The sequence below is a fragment of the Pseudoliparis swirei genome, chromosome 17, assembly GCF_029220125.1.
Source record: "Pseudoliparis swirei isolate HS2019 ecotype Mariana Trench chromosome 17, NWPU_hadal_v1, whole genome shotgun sequence".
Classification (NCBI taxonomy): Eukaryota; Metazoa; Chordata; class Actinopteri; order Perciformes; family Liparidae; genus Pseudoliparis; species Pseudoliparis swirei.
This window is the reverse complement of record NC_079404.1, coordinates 4131906-4144014: the sequence shown is the minus strand read 5'-3', so window position 1 is coordinate 4144014 and position 12109 is coordinate 4131906. Positions and strand designations below refer to the sequence as shown.

At 46.1% G+C, this 12109-nt stretch overlaps 2 protein-coding genes across 8 annotated transcripts in view; one reads left to right on the top strand and one right to left on the bottom strand.

Annotated features, from left to right (window-relative positions):
• Nucleotides 1-1394, top strand: part of gbf1 (golgi brefeldin A resistant guanine nucleotide exchange factor 1) — a 92712-nt gene extending 91318 nt beyond the window's left edge. For all 4 annotated transcript variants that reach the window (XM_056434852.1, XM_056434851.1, XM_056434850.1 and 1 more), the window contains one exon: nt 1-1394. This exon is cut by the window's left edge and continues 544 nt beyond it. The gene's annotated coding sequence lies outside the window, so the exon portion shown is untranslated.
• A 1118-nt stretch (nt 1395-2512) lies between these two features.
• Nucleotides 2513-11925, bottom strand: LOC130207207 (core histone macro-H2A.2). Of its 4 annotated transcripts, none has more exons than XM_056435700.1 (10): nt 11849-11925; nt 11410-11619; nt 9311-9483; nt 8111-8217; nt 7404-7601; nt 6056-6154; nt 5011-5110; nt 4827-4916; nt 3610-3784; nt 2513-2705 (listed from the first exon to the last, which is right to left on the bottom strand). In XM_056435700.1, exons 3-10 carry the CDS (start codon nt 9480-9482, stop codon nt 2540-2542), a joined length of 1107 nt encoding a protein of 368 aa, XP_056291675.1. In that variant the 5' UTR covers nt 9483; nt 11410-11619; nt 11849-11925; the 3' UTR covers nt 2513-2539. The 4 variants fall into 4 exon arrangements, with proteins under 4 accessions (XP_056291675.1, XP_056291673.1, XP_056291674.1 ...); XM_056435698.1 differs by having other exon boundaries at nt 9311-9486; nt 11849-11924; XM_056435699.1 differs by lacking the exon at nt 11849-11925 and adding an exon at nt 11715-11808 and having other exon boundaries at nt 9311-9486.
• Between the last annotated feature and the right edge of the window lie 184 nt (nt 11926-12109).

The window sequence follows — 12109 nt, the reverse complement described above, 5'->3', positions numbered from 1 at the left end:
CGGTGTCCACACGGGGGCGTGTCATCGGGCTGTCGTTTTAAAGTCAACGCATCGTATGTATATATAGATATATAGATCTATATATATCTATATAGATATATATATATATATTTAGGCCAATACATTAAAATACTAATTTTGTTTCCGGTTTTCCCGCCACGGATGAATTATTTTGCGAGTGTGACGCTGCCGTCGGGTTCTTCTCTCGTCTCATGAAAAGACCCAAAGTTTACGACCAGTGAGGCGGAGCATGAACACACACATCCTCTCCACTCAGTGTGTTGGTGGGCGATGAAGGACACACACACACACACACACGAGTTGGAACTCTGTGTGGCTCTGCTGGTAGTTTGGGGGGGCGTGGTCTCAGGACGGTTACCGCCCCGGTTTCACACGTGGTATGAATCCCTAATCGGATCCTCATCAGGTTTATGTATGTAAATCATACCCCCCCCCCCCCCCGTGTTTTCTCCTCCACAGATCTGAACTGTTTCCACCCTGAAAGCTTTACAGAAAAGGAGTTATTTATTTATTCACCAGTCACTTTGGTTCCCTCTCCTCCTGCATGAGCTCTCTCGTCTCGCCCGGCAACAGCATCCACGCGTTTCACTTCTGGCCCCCAGCAGAGGGCGCCATGTGACCCTGAAGGCGTCTCACAGATCATGAAAGAGCCTTGTGTGTGACGACGAGAGCCCGTTGGACAAAGTAATCACCCGACTGTAAATACTGAAATATATAAAGTGCACAATAACAGAGTTAAGATAGAAGATTTAAAGAATTCTAATGATTTTTGAACAAATTTGAGTCCCGCGAGGTCAGAGGTCAGCGTCGGGGAGAGGACTCTGCGGTGAACTTCTCCTGCTCTCAGTCCCACCTGCTGAGGGCTCCGTGTTGCGTAATTCCCCTTTGTAACCATGGAAACACGCGTGCTCGTTAGCACGCGAGCGTCGGGTTTGTGACGGGGAACTTTAAAAAAAAAAAACTCCTCCGTTTACGACTAAGACGGTTTTGACCTTTTGACCCCTTGAATACGGAAACGCCAACCTGACTTCTAGGATTCGCTTTGATTGGCCTTCCTCCCGCTCTGGGGCTCCGCCCACACGCCAATCGTTTTAGGAGGATGTTGACGCGTGGTAATTCCGGAGCAAGTCGCCGCTTTAATGCCAAAAATGTGACGTGGCGTACGGCGCCGACGGTCCTCCTCTCGGCGATGTGAAAACGTTATTTATTGACTTCTGGAGTCCAGCTGGTCAGGGGCGTCGTTGTTGTTGTTGACTCTTATCAGGGGGCGGAGTCTCGCTTGAACAGAAAATGACGTGGATATAATGTGTATATATAAATGAAAAGGTAATGTACTTTTTACTATGTAATAAATATAATGTAAAGAAAGTAAAGCGCTCATTCTGATGTTTGTGTTGTTGTTGTTTTACCGCCAGTCCAACAGAACACGGGTTCATACGGAGCGGACATGTTTTTAATGTCATAAACCTTCAACCGTGGAATCGCACTTTGACTGAATGATGCACACTACCGGTCAAAGGTTTGGAGTCACGTAGAAATGTCCTTATTTTTCAAAGTAAAGCAGTTACTTAAAATAAAGATAACATTAAATTAATCATAAATACACTCTCTACATAGTTAATGTGGTACATGACTATTCTCTGGTGTTTAATGAAGTCTCTACATAGGTGTATAGAGGCCTATCTCCAGTGTTCTAGTGGTTCAGTGTTATCGCCTTAGAAGACTAGCGGAGGGGTAGAAAACCCTTTTTATGTGAGCGCAGCTGAAAACAGTTATGCTGGTGAGAGAAGCTATAAAACTGGCCTTCCTTTGAGCGACAAGTTTGAAGAACAACATGAATATTTACAATAAAAATCATTATTTCTAACCTTGTCAATGTCTTGACTATATTTAATATTCTTTTTGTAATTCATTTGATAAATAAACCTGCGATGCCACGCCCCTTTCTCTCCCTAAACCTCGACTAGTACCGTCAGGATTCTCTCGTACCTGTTAGGGAACGGCCTCGACGTGTCCTGCGGGTCTCCGTGGTAACGGCGGTTTGAGTACCGGACGTCCGTTCAGAAAACAAGAGCCGATCTCTGGTGTAAAACATCTGAGGTTATTTTTTATTTATTTCAAAGCAGAATGAGAACCACAGTTTTTTAGTAAACTAAGTGTATCAGAAACTACGGAGGCAAAACTGTTCTATTTGTACATGGAATGTAAAAACGTCATTGAAACGAGGGACATCGAGACGAACGGCACGGATTCAAATGACCTACTCTAGAAAGATGGAGGGACCAGTGGGACACACATGGGAACAGCACTCCACACACACACAGTTCCCCCCCCCCCTGCTTTAACCAACACAGATTCCACATCAAACCCCGCCCACCCACCCCCTCCCCCTTAACCCCCTCCCTCCTCCCCCCACACACACACACGGTCTTGTCCTCTATCTACACCACCTGCAACAAACAACAATTAGAAAACGAACCCCCCCCGCCCCCCCCCCTCGAGAGAGAGAGGAGGATCCTCACTTGGCGTCCAGCTTGGCCATTTCCTGGAGGTATATTCCGATGCTCTCGCTGTCAAACAGGACGAAGTAAATGTTTTTCAGGGAGGAGCTGCTGGACGACACAAAATGGTTGGAGATGGCCTTGAGGATGAGCTGGGCGGCCGTCTGTTTGGGGAACCCGTTCCTAAGAGAGAGAGAGAGGAGGGTGAGAAGAGGAACCTCGACACGGTGATGAAGACGACGGGACCCTCAGTCCAGTAAACACTGACGCTGAAAGGAGGAGCGGCTGGAGGCGGAGCCGTGAGGAAACGCAGACCGACGGTGTGGAACGACACTGACTGTTATACGTCACGTGGGGCTTTTATTGTGAAGGGTGAGAACGGAAGAAGTGGATCTGGTCTTCCGACGCCTTTATTTTGTGGTTCGAAAGAAAGAATGTCGCCGCGTGGATGAACGGATGTGCAAATTAAATTGTCGTTTTTTTGGGTGTGTGCGATTCATTTGCTGCGTAAAAAAAAAATGTGTTTGCTTTTTGTGAGCTTTTGAAAATCCGGCATCAACTAAAGAGAAACACCGAGGGCTCACTGTATCACTTCTTGTATCACTCCTTACAACACAGGTGTCAAACACGAGGCCCGCGGGCCAAATACGGCCCGCCGCATCATTTTCTGTGGCCCCTGACGGTCCCCTTTTCTTAAAGAAATTGCAGAAAATTTTCCATGCTTTTATTTTGAAGGCTTCAAATGAAATGGATTCATGTTGTAATATTAGAGACATTTTCTTACGTACAATATTTCTACTCAAATAAACAATAATCAAATGCAAAGAGCGTTATTTAACAATATGTTCGAGGAGTTTATATAATGTGTCTGGCCCTTTAAGATGCTGATGTGGCCCACGGTGATAATCAGTTTGACGCCCCTCTGCCTTACAACCTGAACCACAGCGGCTCAGACCAGAGCCACGCCTTCCTTTCTTACCTTTCACAATAAAAGCACCAGACACATGCTCTGGGTTGTGTTTAGCTAGATATTAACGTGTTCGTCAAAAAAGAGGAGAATAAATCTCCCGGCTTCCGTGGAGCTCACCGTCCGGCGGGGAGAGCCGGGAACGCCACGGACTTCAGCTTCTTGTCCTCCGCCGCGGAGAGGCAGTTCTTCACCGTCTTCTCCAGCTGGTCTTCGCACTTCTCCGAGCCCCACGGCGGCACGTTGCAGTGGATGATGAAGCGGGCGGCCATGCCGCTGGCCGGGCTCACCGCCACTGAAGAGACAAAGCGACACAGACGGCGGCGGCGTGAGACGGGGACCCTCCTCAGGACCCCCCCCCACCCCCCTTTAAAAACCCTCAAATGTACCAACATCTTTTACCCTCAAGGTCAATCAACTTCTCCCCGAAAATTCTTATAATCACCTACAAACAGATGTGTGAACAATGTTAAATATTTCTTGCATGTTTTATATATTTAAAAACATGTCATGTTTATTTTATGTTAACCCGGTTAAAGAATATGAAGCAGAACAACATGATGTCATCACGTAATCTGAGACGTTAAACATTGAATGGGCTCCAATCGACCCCAAAAGGTGACAGGAGGGTTCAAATATTCGTTTTTTCCCAGTTGAATTATTATAAAATATTATTATTATTATGAACTATCAGTCAGTAACTGGTAAATAGACAGTGTACTTGTTGAATTTTTTTTCCCCACTGACTGAAATCCAGGAGCATTTAAAAAGTAATTGGGGGCACTTTTTAAAACTTGTGAAATAACCTTTGTTCAAAAATAATATATATACTTATTCAAGCTTATTGTCATACAAATGGCAATAAATAAGACTATTAGGCAATAATAAGACTATTAGGCAGTAATAAGATTATTAGGCTATAATAAGACTATTAGACAATACATAAGACTATTAGGCAGTAATAAGATTATTAGGCAGTACTCTACAGATTCAAAGTGTTTTCTTGGAACAGAAAACATAAATCAGATAATCATATTCAATTGTATTCTTATTTCCTTGTGGTTTATTGTTTTTTTTTTTGTTTTTTTACAACTATTAACAATTAGAACTTATTCAGTATTTTTATAATTAAAAATGATATATTTATATTTGTTGTGTATCTATAACGAGTACAGGAAGTACAAAAACAAAACGCTATTAAATTATCAGAATTATTAGAGGGAACTATTTGGGCCCTTTCTGCCCCTCTAGTGACATCAGGGGCCACGTCATATTCCTGAGGGGCCGCTTTGAGGTGTGTTGCCTGACGGTGTGTTCCAGGTGTGAGGGGTCCGTACCTGACGCCACCTCCAGAGGCCCCTGTGCTTTCCGCAGCTCCTTCACTGCCTCCTGGAACTCCCGGCCTCCGGCCTTCTCCAGGGCGTTGCCTGAAAAAGCGGCACACGCGGGCAGGTCAACGCAAGGCATGCTGGGTAAGGGGAAGAAGACCCAGAGCGCCCCGCGAACAAACGTCCTGCTCACCCACTCCGTCTTTAAGGTCCATCTCCGCGTTGGTCGGGTTGATGATGCCCTCCACTTTGATGGCGCCGATTTTGCTGATTTCGCTCTCGGTGAGTGAAAGCTGCAGATTCACAAAGGAGAGGAAGTCGGATTATCACGGAGTTTCATTACTTAAGTCCAGGTGGTAAATGTCCGAGCCTCTCATTGATCTTGTTGTTATCCACCAGCAGCTTCAGTTCATTACGTTACAAGTTTGGGGTCACCCAGACAATTTGATGTTTTCCATGAACACTCACACTTTTATTCATCAAAGGAATGAAAAATGTATATAAAATAAAGTCAATACATTCACAAGGTTAGAAATAATGATTTATATTTGAAATATTAATTGTGTTCTTCAAACTTGTCGCTCAAAGGAAGGCCAGTTTTATAGCTTCTCTCACCAGCATAACTGTTTTCAGCTGCGCTCAAATAAAAAGGGTTTTCAAGGGTTTTTTACCCCTCCGTTAGTCTTCTAAGGCGATAACACAATGTACCATTAGAACACTGGAGATGGGCCTCTACACACCTACTGAGAGATTTCATTAAACACCAGAGAATAGTCATTTACCACATTAACTATGTAGAGCACAGGTGTCAAACACAAGGCCCAGGGGCTGAATCCGGCCCCCCCACGTCGCTTTATGTGGGCCCTAACGGCTTGAAAGACATATGATCACCCTTTCTTAAAGAAATGTAAATTAAAAAAAATCCTATGCTTTTATTTTGAAGGTTTCAAATGAAATGGGTTTATGTTATAATATTCGATCAATTATCTCATGTACAATATTTATACCCTCAAATAAACATCAAATGCAAAGAAAGTGATTTAACTCTTTGTTCGGGAGTCGTTCATAGTGACAACCGGCCCTTTAAGAGGCAGCCGTGATGCTGATGTGACCCACGGTGAAAATGAGTTTCACACCCGTGAGTCGAGAGTGTATTTATGATTAATTTAATGTTATCTTCATTGAAAAAACCCAGAACGTTTCTAATTATTTGGAGGCGCAGTGTGCGGGTGCCGTACCTTCTGTCCCAGGAACAGGCTCTTGGCCGACAGGATGGTGAAGCCGTCTCCGGGGCCGTCTTCCACCGTGGAGTTGGGGACGGACTCGCTGTCGACGCTCTGCAACGCGCCAAGGAAAATCTCACGTTAGAGCCGAGCGCCGCGGCGTGTTTATCGGCGGCGAGGACGGAGAGGTGGCCCCGGGCCCCTCGACTCGAGGGCCGCGTGGAGCAGCGTGTCGAGTGAAGGACCGATCCGACACTTTGTGCGTGACGGTTACTTCTTCTTCATCAAGGGCCACTGACGAGGTCCTTCTGGAGCTTTCCACCATAGATGATGTTGTTTTTGTTTTTTTTAAATAGCAGGGGTCACACACATGGTGGCCAATGGATTTCCAGGACGTTAAATCAAATTTCCATGACCAGACATTGTGTGTAATCTCGGTGTGTCCACGAGTTTATACTTTAAATAACACAAGCGAATGAGACAATAGTTTGATTAAAAGAAAACATATTTCTATAAATATGTATTCTTTTGATCAAAGTGCGTAAATGAACATATGAATACATTTCCATGACTTTTCCTAAACTTTTGGGATATATTTTTTCCCACTTTTCCATGTCTGGAAATAATTATTTTTAAATTTCATGACTTATTCCAGGTTTTCCACGACCGTATGAACCTGGAATAAGATGAAGAAGAAGAAGAGGAGAAGAAGCAGAAGAAGAAGAAGAGGAGGAGGGGAGGAGAAGAAGAAGAAGAAAAAGAGGGGAGGAGAAGAAGAAGAAAAAGAAGAGGAAGAAGAAGAAAAAGAAGAGGAAGAAGAGGAGGAGGAGAAGCAGAAGAAGGAAGAAGAAGAAGAGGAGGAGGGGAGGAGAAGAAGAAGAAAAAGAAGAAGAGGAGGAAGAGGGGAGGAGAAGAAGAAGAAGAAGAAGAAGAGAGAAGGAGAAGAAGAAGAAGAAGAAGAAGAAGAAAAGAAGAAGAAGAGGAGGAGGAGGAGAAGAAAAAGAAGGAAGGAGAAGAAGAAGGAGAAAAAGAAGAAGAAGAGGAGGAAGAGGGGAGGAGAAGAAAAAGAAGGAAGAAGGCGAAGAAGCAGAAGAAGAAGAAAAAGAAGAGGAGGAGGAAGAGGGGAGGAGGAGGAGAAGAAAAAGAAGGAAGAAGAAGCAGAAGGAGAAGAAGAAGAAGGAGAAGAAGAAGAAGAAGGCTTCATAAACAGCTGATCTGCAAGTTACTAACTAACTCGTTGTCATGGCGTCTAAAGCCAAGCAGCTTCCTGTTCTGATGACATCATCCCTCCACACACCTGCAGACAGGAGAGAGGGGCAGAGGGACCCAGAGAGCCCCCCCCCCCCTGTGGAGTCCCACTGACCTTTGGCTTGCGTCCTCGCTTCCCTTTCCCCTTTTTGAAGGACTTGACGGGCTTCTTGCTCTTCGTCTGCTCCACCTTCTTCTCGGGAACGGCGGCCGGGCTGTCCACCTTCACCCGGATGCCCCTCTTCTTGGAGAGCAGCTCCGGGTGGATCCGCGGCAGCACGCCGCCGTTGGAGATGGTGACGCCCCGCAGCAGCTGGTGGAGAGAGAGAGACACACGGTTGACTGGGCGGCGTCTCCACGGGGAGGAGTCTCTTGGAGGGGGCGGAGCTCTACGAGGACCTTCGTGAAAACAGAGCTGAAACACTGTGTTGGCTGAAATATCAGCTGCTACACACACACACACACACACACACACGCCATCTGCTGTCAGCGGACACCGTCACCTGGTTGACCCGCATCGTTCCTCTTTCACGCCTAGACGCCCGACGCTACGGTACTGTTTACTACCTATTACTATTTACTAACTAGTACCCTGTTCCCTACCTGCTCAGGTATTCTGTTCCCTACCTAGTACTCTGTTCCCTACCTGTCCAGGTACTCATACAGGATGTAGTCCTCTTTTTAAGGCGTCCTGGTACATCACCAGCAGCTCACCGTCCTCGAGTCGTGAATATTCAAAAGTCTCTTGACTTCGAGAGCAGCTTCATCACGTGATCCTGGTCACGTGATCGTGAAGCTCCGCCCCCTGCAGAGCTCCCTCACCTGGTTGAGCTCCTCGTCGTTGGCCACAGCCAGCTTGATGTGCCGGGGAGTTATTCTTCCTTTCTTGTTGTCCCGCGCTGCGTTTCCCGCCAACTCCAAGATCTCAGCTGAGAGGGAAAACAGTGTGAAACTAATCAAACAGCCGGTTCACGGACGTCCGGCAAGAGGACCGGTCAACAAATAACAAACACGAAATAAAACTTGTCTTGTTGTTAGCCTTTTCCCAATGCTCTAGAGCAGGGGTCCCCAAACTTTCTCCTGAGGGCCACATAACTTTTCCCTTCTCTGATGGGGGTCAGTTTGTAACAGAAAAAGTGTGACGATCGCAGGGGTGCCTAAATGTAAACATTAATTGTTTTCCAGAAAGCCACACATAACCAAATATTAATATCCCTTTCTAGGATCTTACCTAAACTTTTCGCCATTATTCCGTTCTATTTGACAGGGGCTAGTCTAGGATTTTCGTGGCCAGACTGAAAATAAAAATCATAATGCGTCTCTGGTATTGTTCGTATCCGGCCGGCGGGCCTTAGTTTGGGGACCACTGCTCAAGTGTTTAAAGTGGTAAACAAATATATGATAAGACACATCATATCGATGTGAAAAACCTCCTCTCTGCACTTTCTTTTCCTTCTTTTTTAAATATTTAGTATTATGTAAAAAATAGAATCCTGCACGAAAACAACATTTTTCCTGATTCTCAAAAAAAAAAAAAAATTTTTTATTTTGTTAACCCTCCTGTTACCTTTCTGGTCAATTTGACCCCATTCAATGTTTAATGTCGGTGTTCTTTGGGGTCAATTTGACCCCAGGCTGTTTTTCACTGTGTCAAACATATAAGAAATATCAACTTTTTTATATATTTAAAGGGCTATTTAGGTTGTCAACAAACAAACATAAAGTACCTCACACTTAAACTTGGGAAACAATATTAATTCTAATAATTTTCTGGAGGTTTTAATTGCTGGGGTCAAATTGACCCCGAGGGTAAAATATGTCAGGAAATGTAAAGGTAACAGGAGGGTTAAGAAAGGAAGTTTTACTCTTCGGCCACCGGATACGTTACACTCCTTTAATTATTCTAATGAAGGTTAACAGATTTTTTTTAGAAGTGGAGAATGTTTACACACAACAACATTAATGAACACCAGGCCAGTGAAGCCGGGATGCTATGACGCGTGAGTCGTGCGACCACCCTACCTGCCAGGTACTCGATGACGGCTGCCATGTAGACCGGCGCCCCCATGCCAATGCGGTATTTGTGCGTGCCGGTGCGCAAGTACCTCATCATCCTTCCCACGGGGAAGATGACGCCCGCCCTGGCTGAGCGGGACAGCTTGGTGGCCTTCTTCTTTCCTCCTCTGGCTGACATCCTGCTGGAGGACGCAGAAACGAGCGAGTGAATAACAGACGGAGCGGAGACGACACACAGCGACCATGTTGTGGACGGGTTGCTTCTCCTGAGAATGTAGTTTATGATATACATCTGTCTCTGGGAATACAGGGTTCTTACCAATGGATTTCCAGGACTTTTCCAGGACTTTAAACCAAATTTCCATGACCAAACTGAAATCTCGGTATAAAAATGAAACATTTAGCGTATTGAGAGCGTATGCTTTGAGCGTCTTTCTTTGAAAAACATTAATTATTTCAAACTCCATGAACTCAAGCTCAAATGAACATGTGAATCTAACAAATTTCCATGACTTTTCCAAAACTTTTAAGATGTAAGTTTTTTTCCATGACTTTTCCAGGCCTGGAAATTACCATTTTAAAATTCCATGACTTTTCCTGGTTTTCCATGACCGTACGAACCCTGGGAATACTATGGAGATTTAAGGAATTGTCTTTTTTCTTTTCGGAAACAGTGCCCCTGTTATCTTTTGTATATTTTACAGAACACACCAGAGTTTACAGAGGGACTATTTCTCCATTCAAAAGTAGTTTAACTAAAACTCTATAGACACCTTTTTGAATTAAATGTGGAATAATTAGGACAAATAATAACAAAAACGTGTCAGCGTAGCTCACTTTTCTAATTGTGTGCATCAGTGGTATTGAAAGTAAGTCAATTAACTATTTTGTTCACGGACCATTCTCCATATTCAATTAACTGATATCTGCATCACGCTTTAATTGCACTGAAGCGTACGTGCGTTTTTTTTACGAGTGATTCACGAGCGACGACGGAGACACGCGACTTCCAGAGATGTTCTTGCACCTGTAATTTACCTGTCGAATCCCAGATCATCCTCTCTAAATATTCAGTTTACCACGTGATGAACTCAAGTCAGGAGAATGAGCCAAACGCAAGCACACAGCTGACACAGGAGGGGAGGGGGGGGGGCTGTCATGGGGTCATTATTACCCAGTGTTGTGCTTGGAGGACAGACAACCTACGTCACGTACTGTCCGTACCTGTAGTGCCGGAATGAAGGCCAGTCGTTTTTGTTATTTTTTTACCTTCCTCTCTACAAACGTACGTTGACCGAGGATGTTGCGGAGGAAAGGTCACCATAACACCGTTACACCGTTACACCATTACACTATTACGCTGTTTCAAGCCGCCCTCCGCCTCCCCCTAGCGAGGTTTCCATGTAAACAAGTCCCAGCAATGAAGCGCTGCGAGCGGCTGCGGCCTACAGCCGCTGGACCCGCACGTTATTTACACGTAGGCACTAATTAATCCGCGGAGCGCGCGCAGGGTGGAGGGATATGGTGGCGCGCGCGCGTGCGTGTGCGGCGAAGCGGAATGGAGAAGGGGAAAAAATAAGACGGGAATGTGACCGTTGGGGGGGGGGGGGGCTATGTGAGCTAGCTACCGTTACAGCGGAGCGACACCCCTTCGACGTCGCTACGCACACGTTATTATCGACTCATTATTCGGGTAGTAGAACAGCCCGACGCGGGGAGCTGTATTTAATGTATCTGCTCTCGTGTCAGCCGGCAGGGAAGCCGCGAAGCCATGACGGGTGAACGTTAGCGACGCCAGGTCATCAACGGCTGGCGCAATGATTCGAGGCGCGAGTCACTTCGGCGCGTTCCCTCTAAAAAAACAGAGACATTGACCGTGACTGCCCGTTTCTTTAAACAAGCACCCCGCCCGCCCCCTTTCTTTTCCACGGAGCTAGAGCCGTACAAGCCGCTGCATGCGTGTGTGTGTGTGTGTGTGTGTGTGTGTGTGTGTGTGTAATCACATCAGACATGGAGACCGAAGCGTCCCCCTCGTCGGTCCGGGGAGAAGAAGAAGAAAAAAATGAAGGCTAAAAATAAAAAATAAAAGCCTTTCAAGTTTCTACCTGTTTTGTCCGCTTTCGGTGCGAGTCCCAGATGCTCCTGGCACGGAAGACCGACGAATCCTCCGGTGACAGGCGGCGCGCTTTGTTGTCCTTTCTGTCTATTTGCTCGTCCTTGTACGTACTCTCGCCTTCCCCAACCTCAGGAAACCCCCACAGAGCGAGCAGGAACCGCGTAGTGTGGTTGGAGGCTGGCTCTCCGTGCTACTGATGCTGCAAAGGGGAAGAAAAAAAAATCAGTCGAGGGAACAGTCGGTGAAAACGCCCCCTAACATGGCTTCAAGAGGGAAGGGACGCGGTGTGCTTACATTGGAGCAGGTTTTTTTTTTAGGGGGGGAAGATAAAAATGACACCCCGCTCTCCTCCGAGGTCAAATAGATCCTAAATGGTCGGCCTAGATTAAAAAGGGCCCTGCGAGAGTATAGGCTGCGTGTAGACCCACCGCGCACCGGGCTGCGAGTGATTTACTGCGGGTGAATGGAGCCCGCTTCACTCCGGGGCCCAACAGGTAGTGGAGCAGGACGACATCTCTTCCCCTTCAACGTGCACGCGGTGCGAAGTGGATCCGACAGATGATCCATCCGACCTGTTTGATGCACGTCCCGAGAGGCGCGGAGAGTCTCCCGCAGCCAATCACATCGCTCGCCTCCATCTTTTGATGTGTCGAAGCCAATAAATCGATGAAGGGAGATGACAACCACTT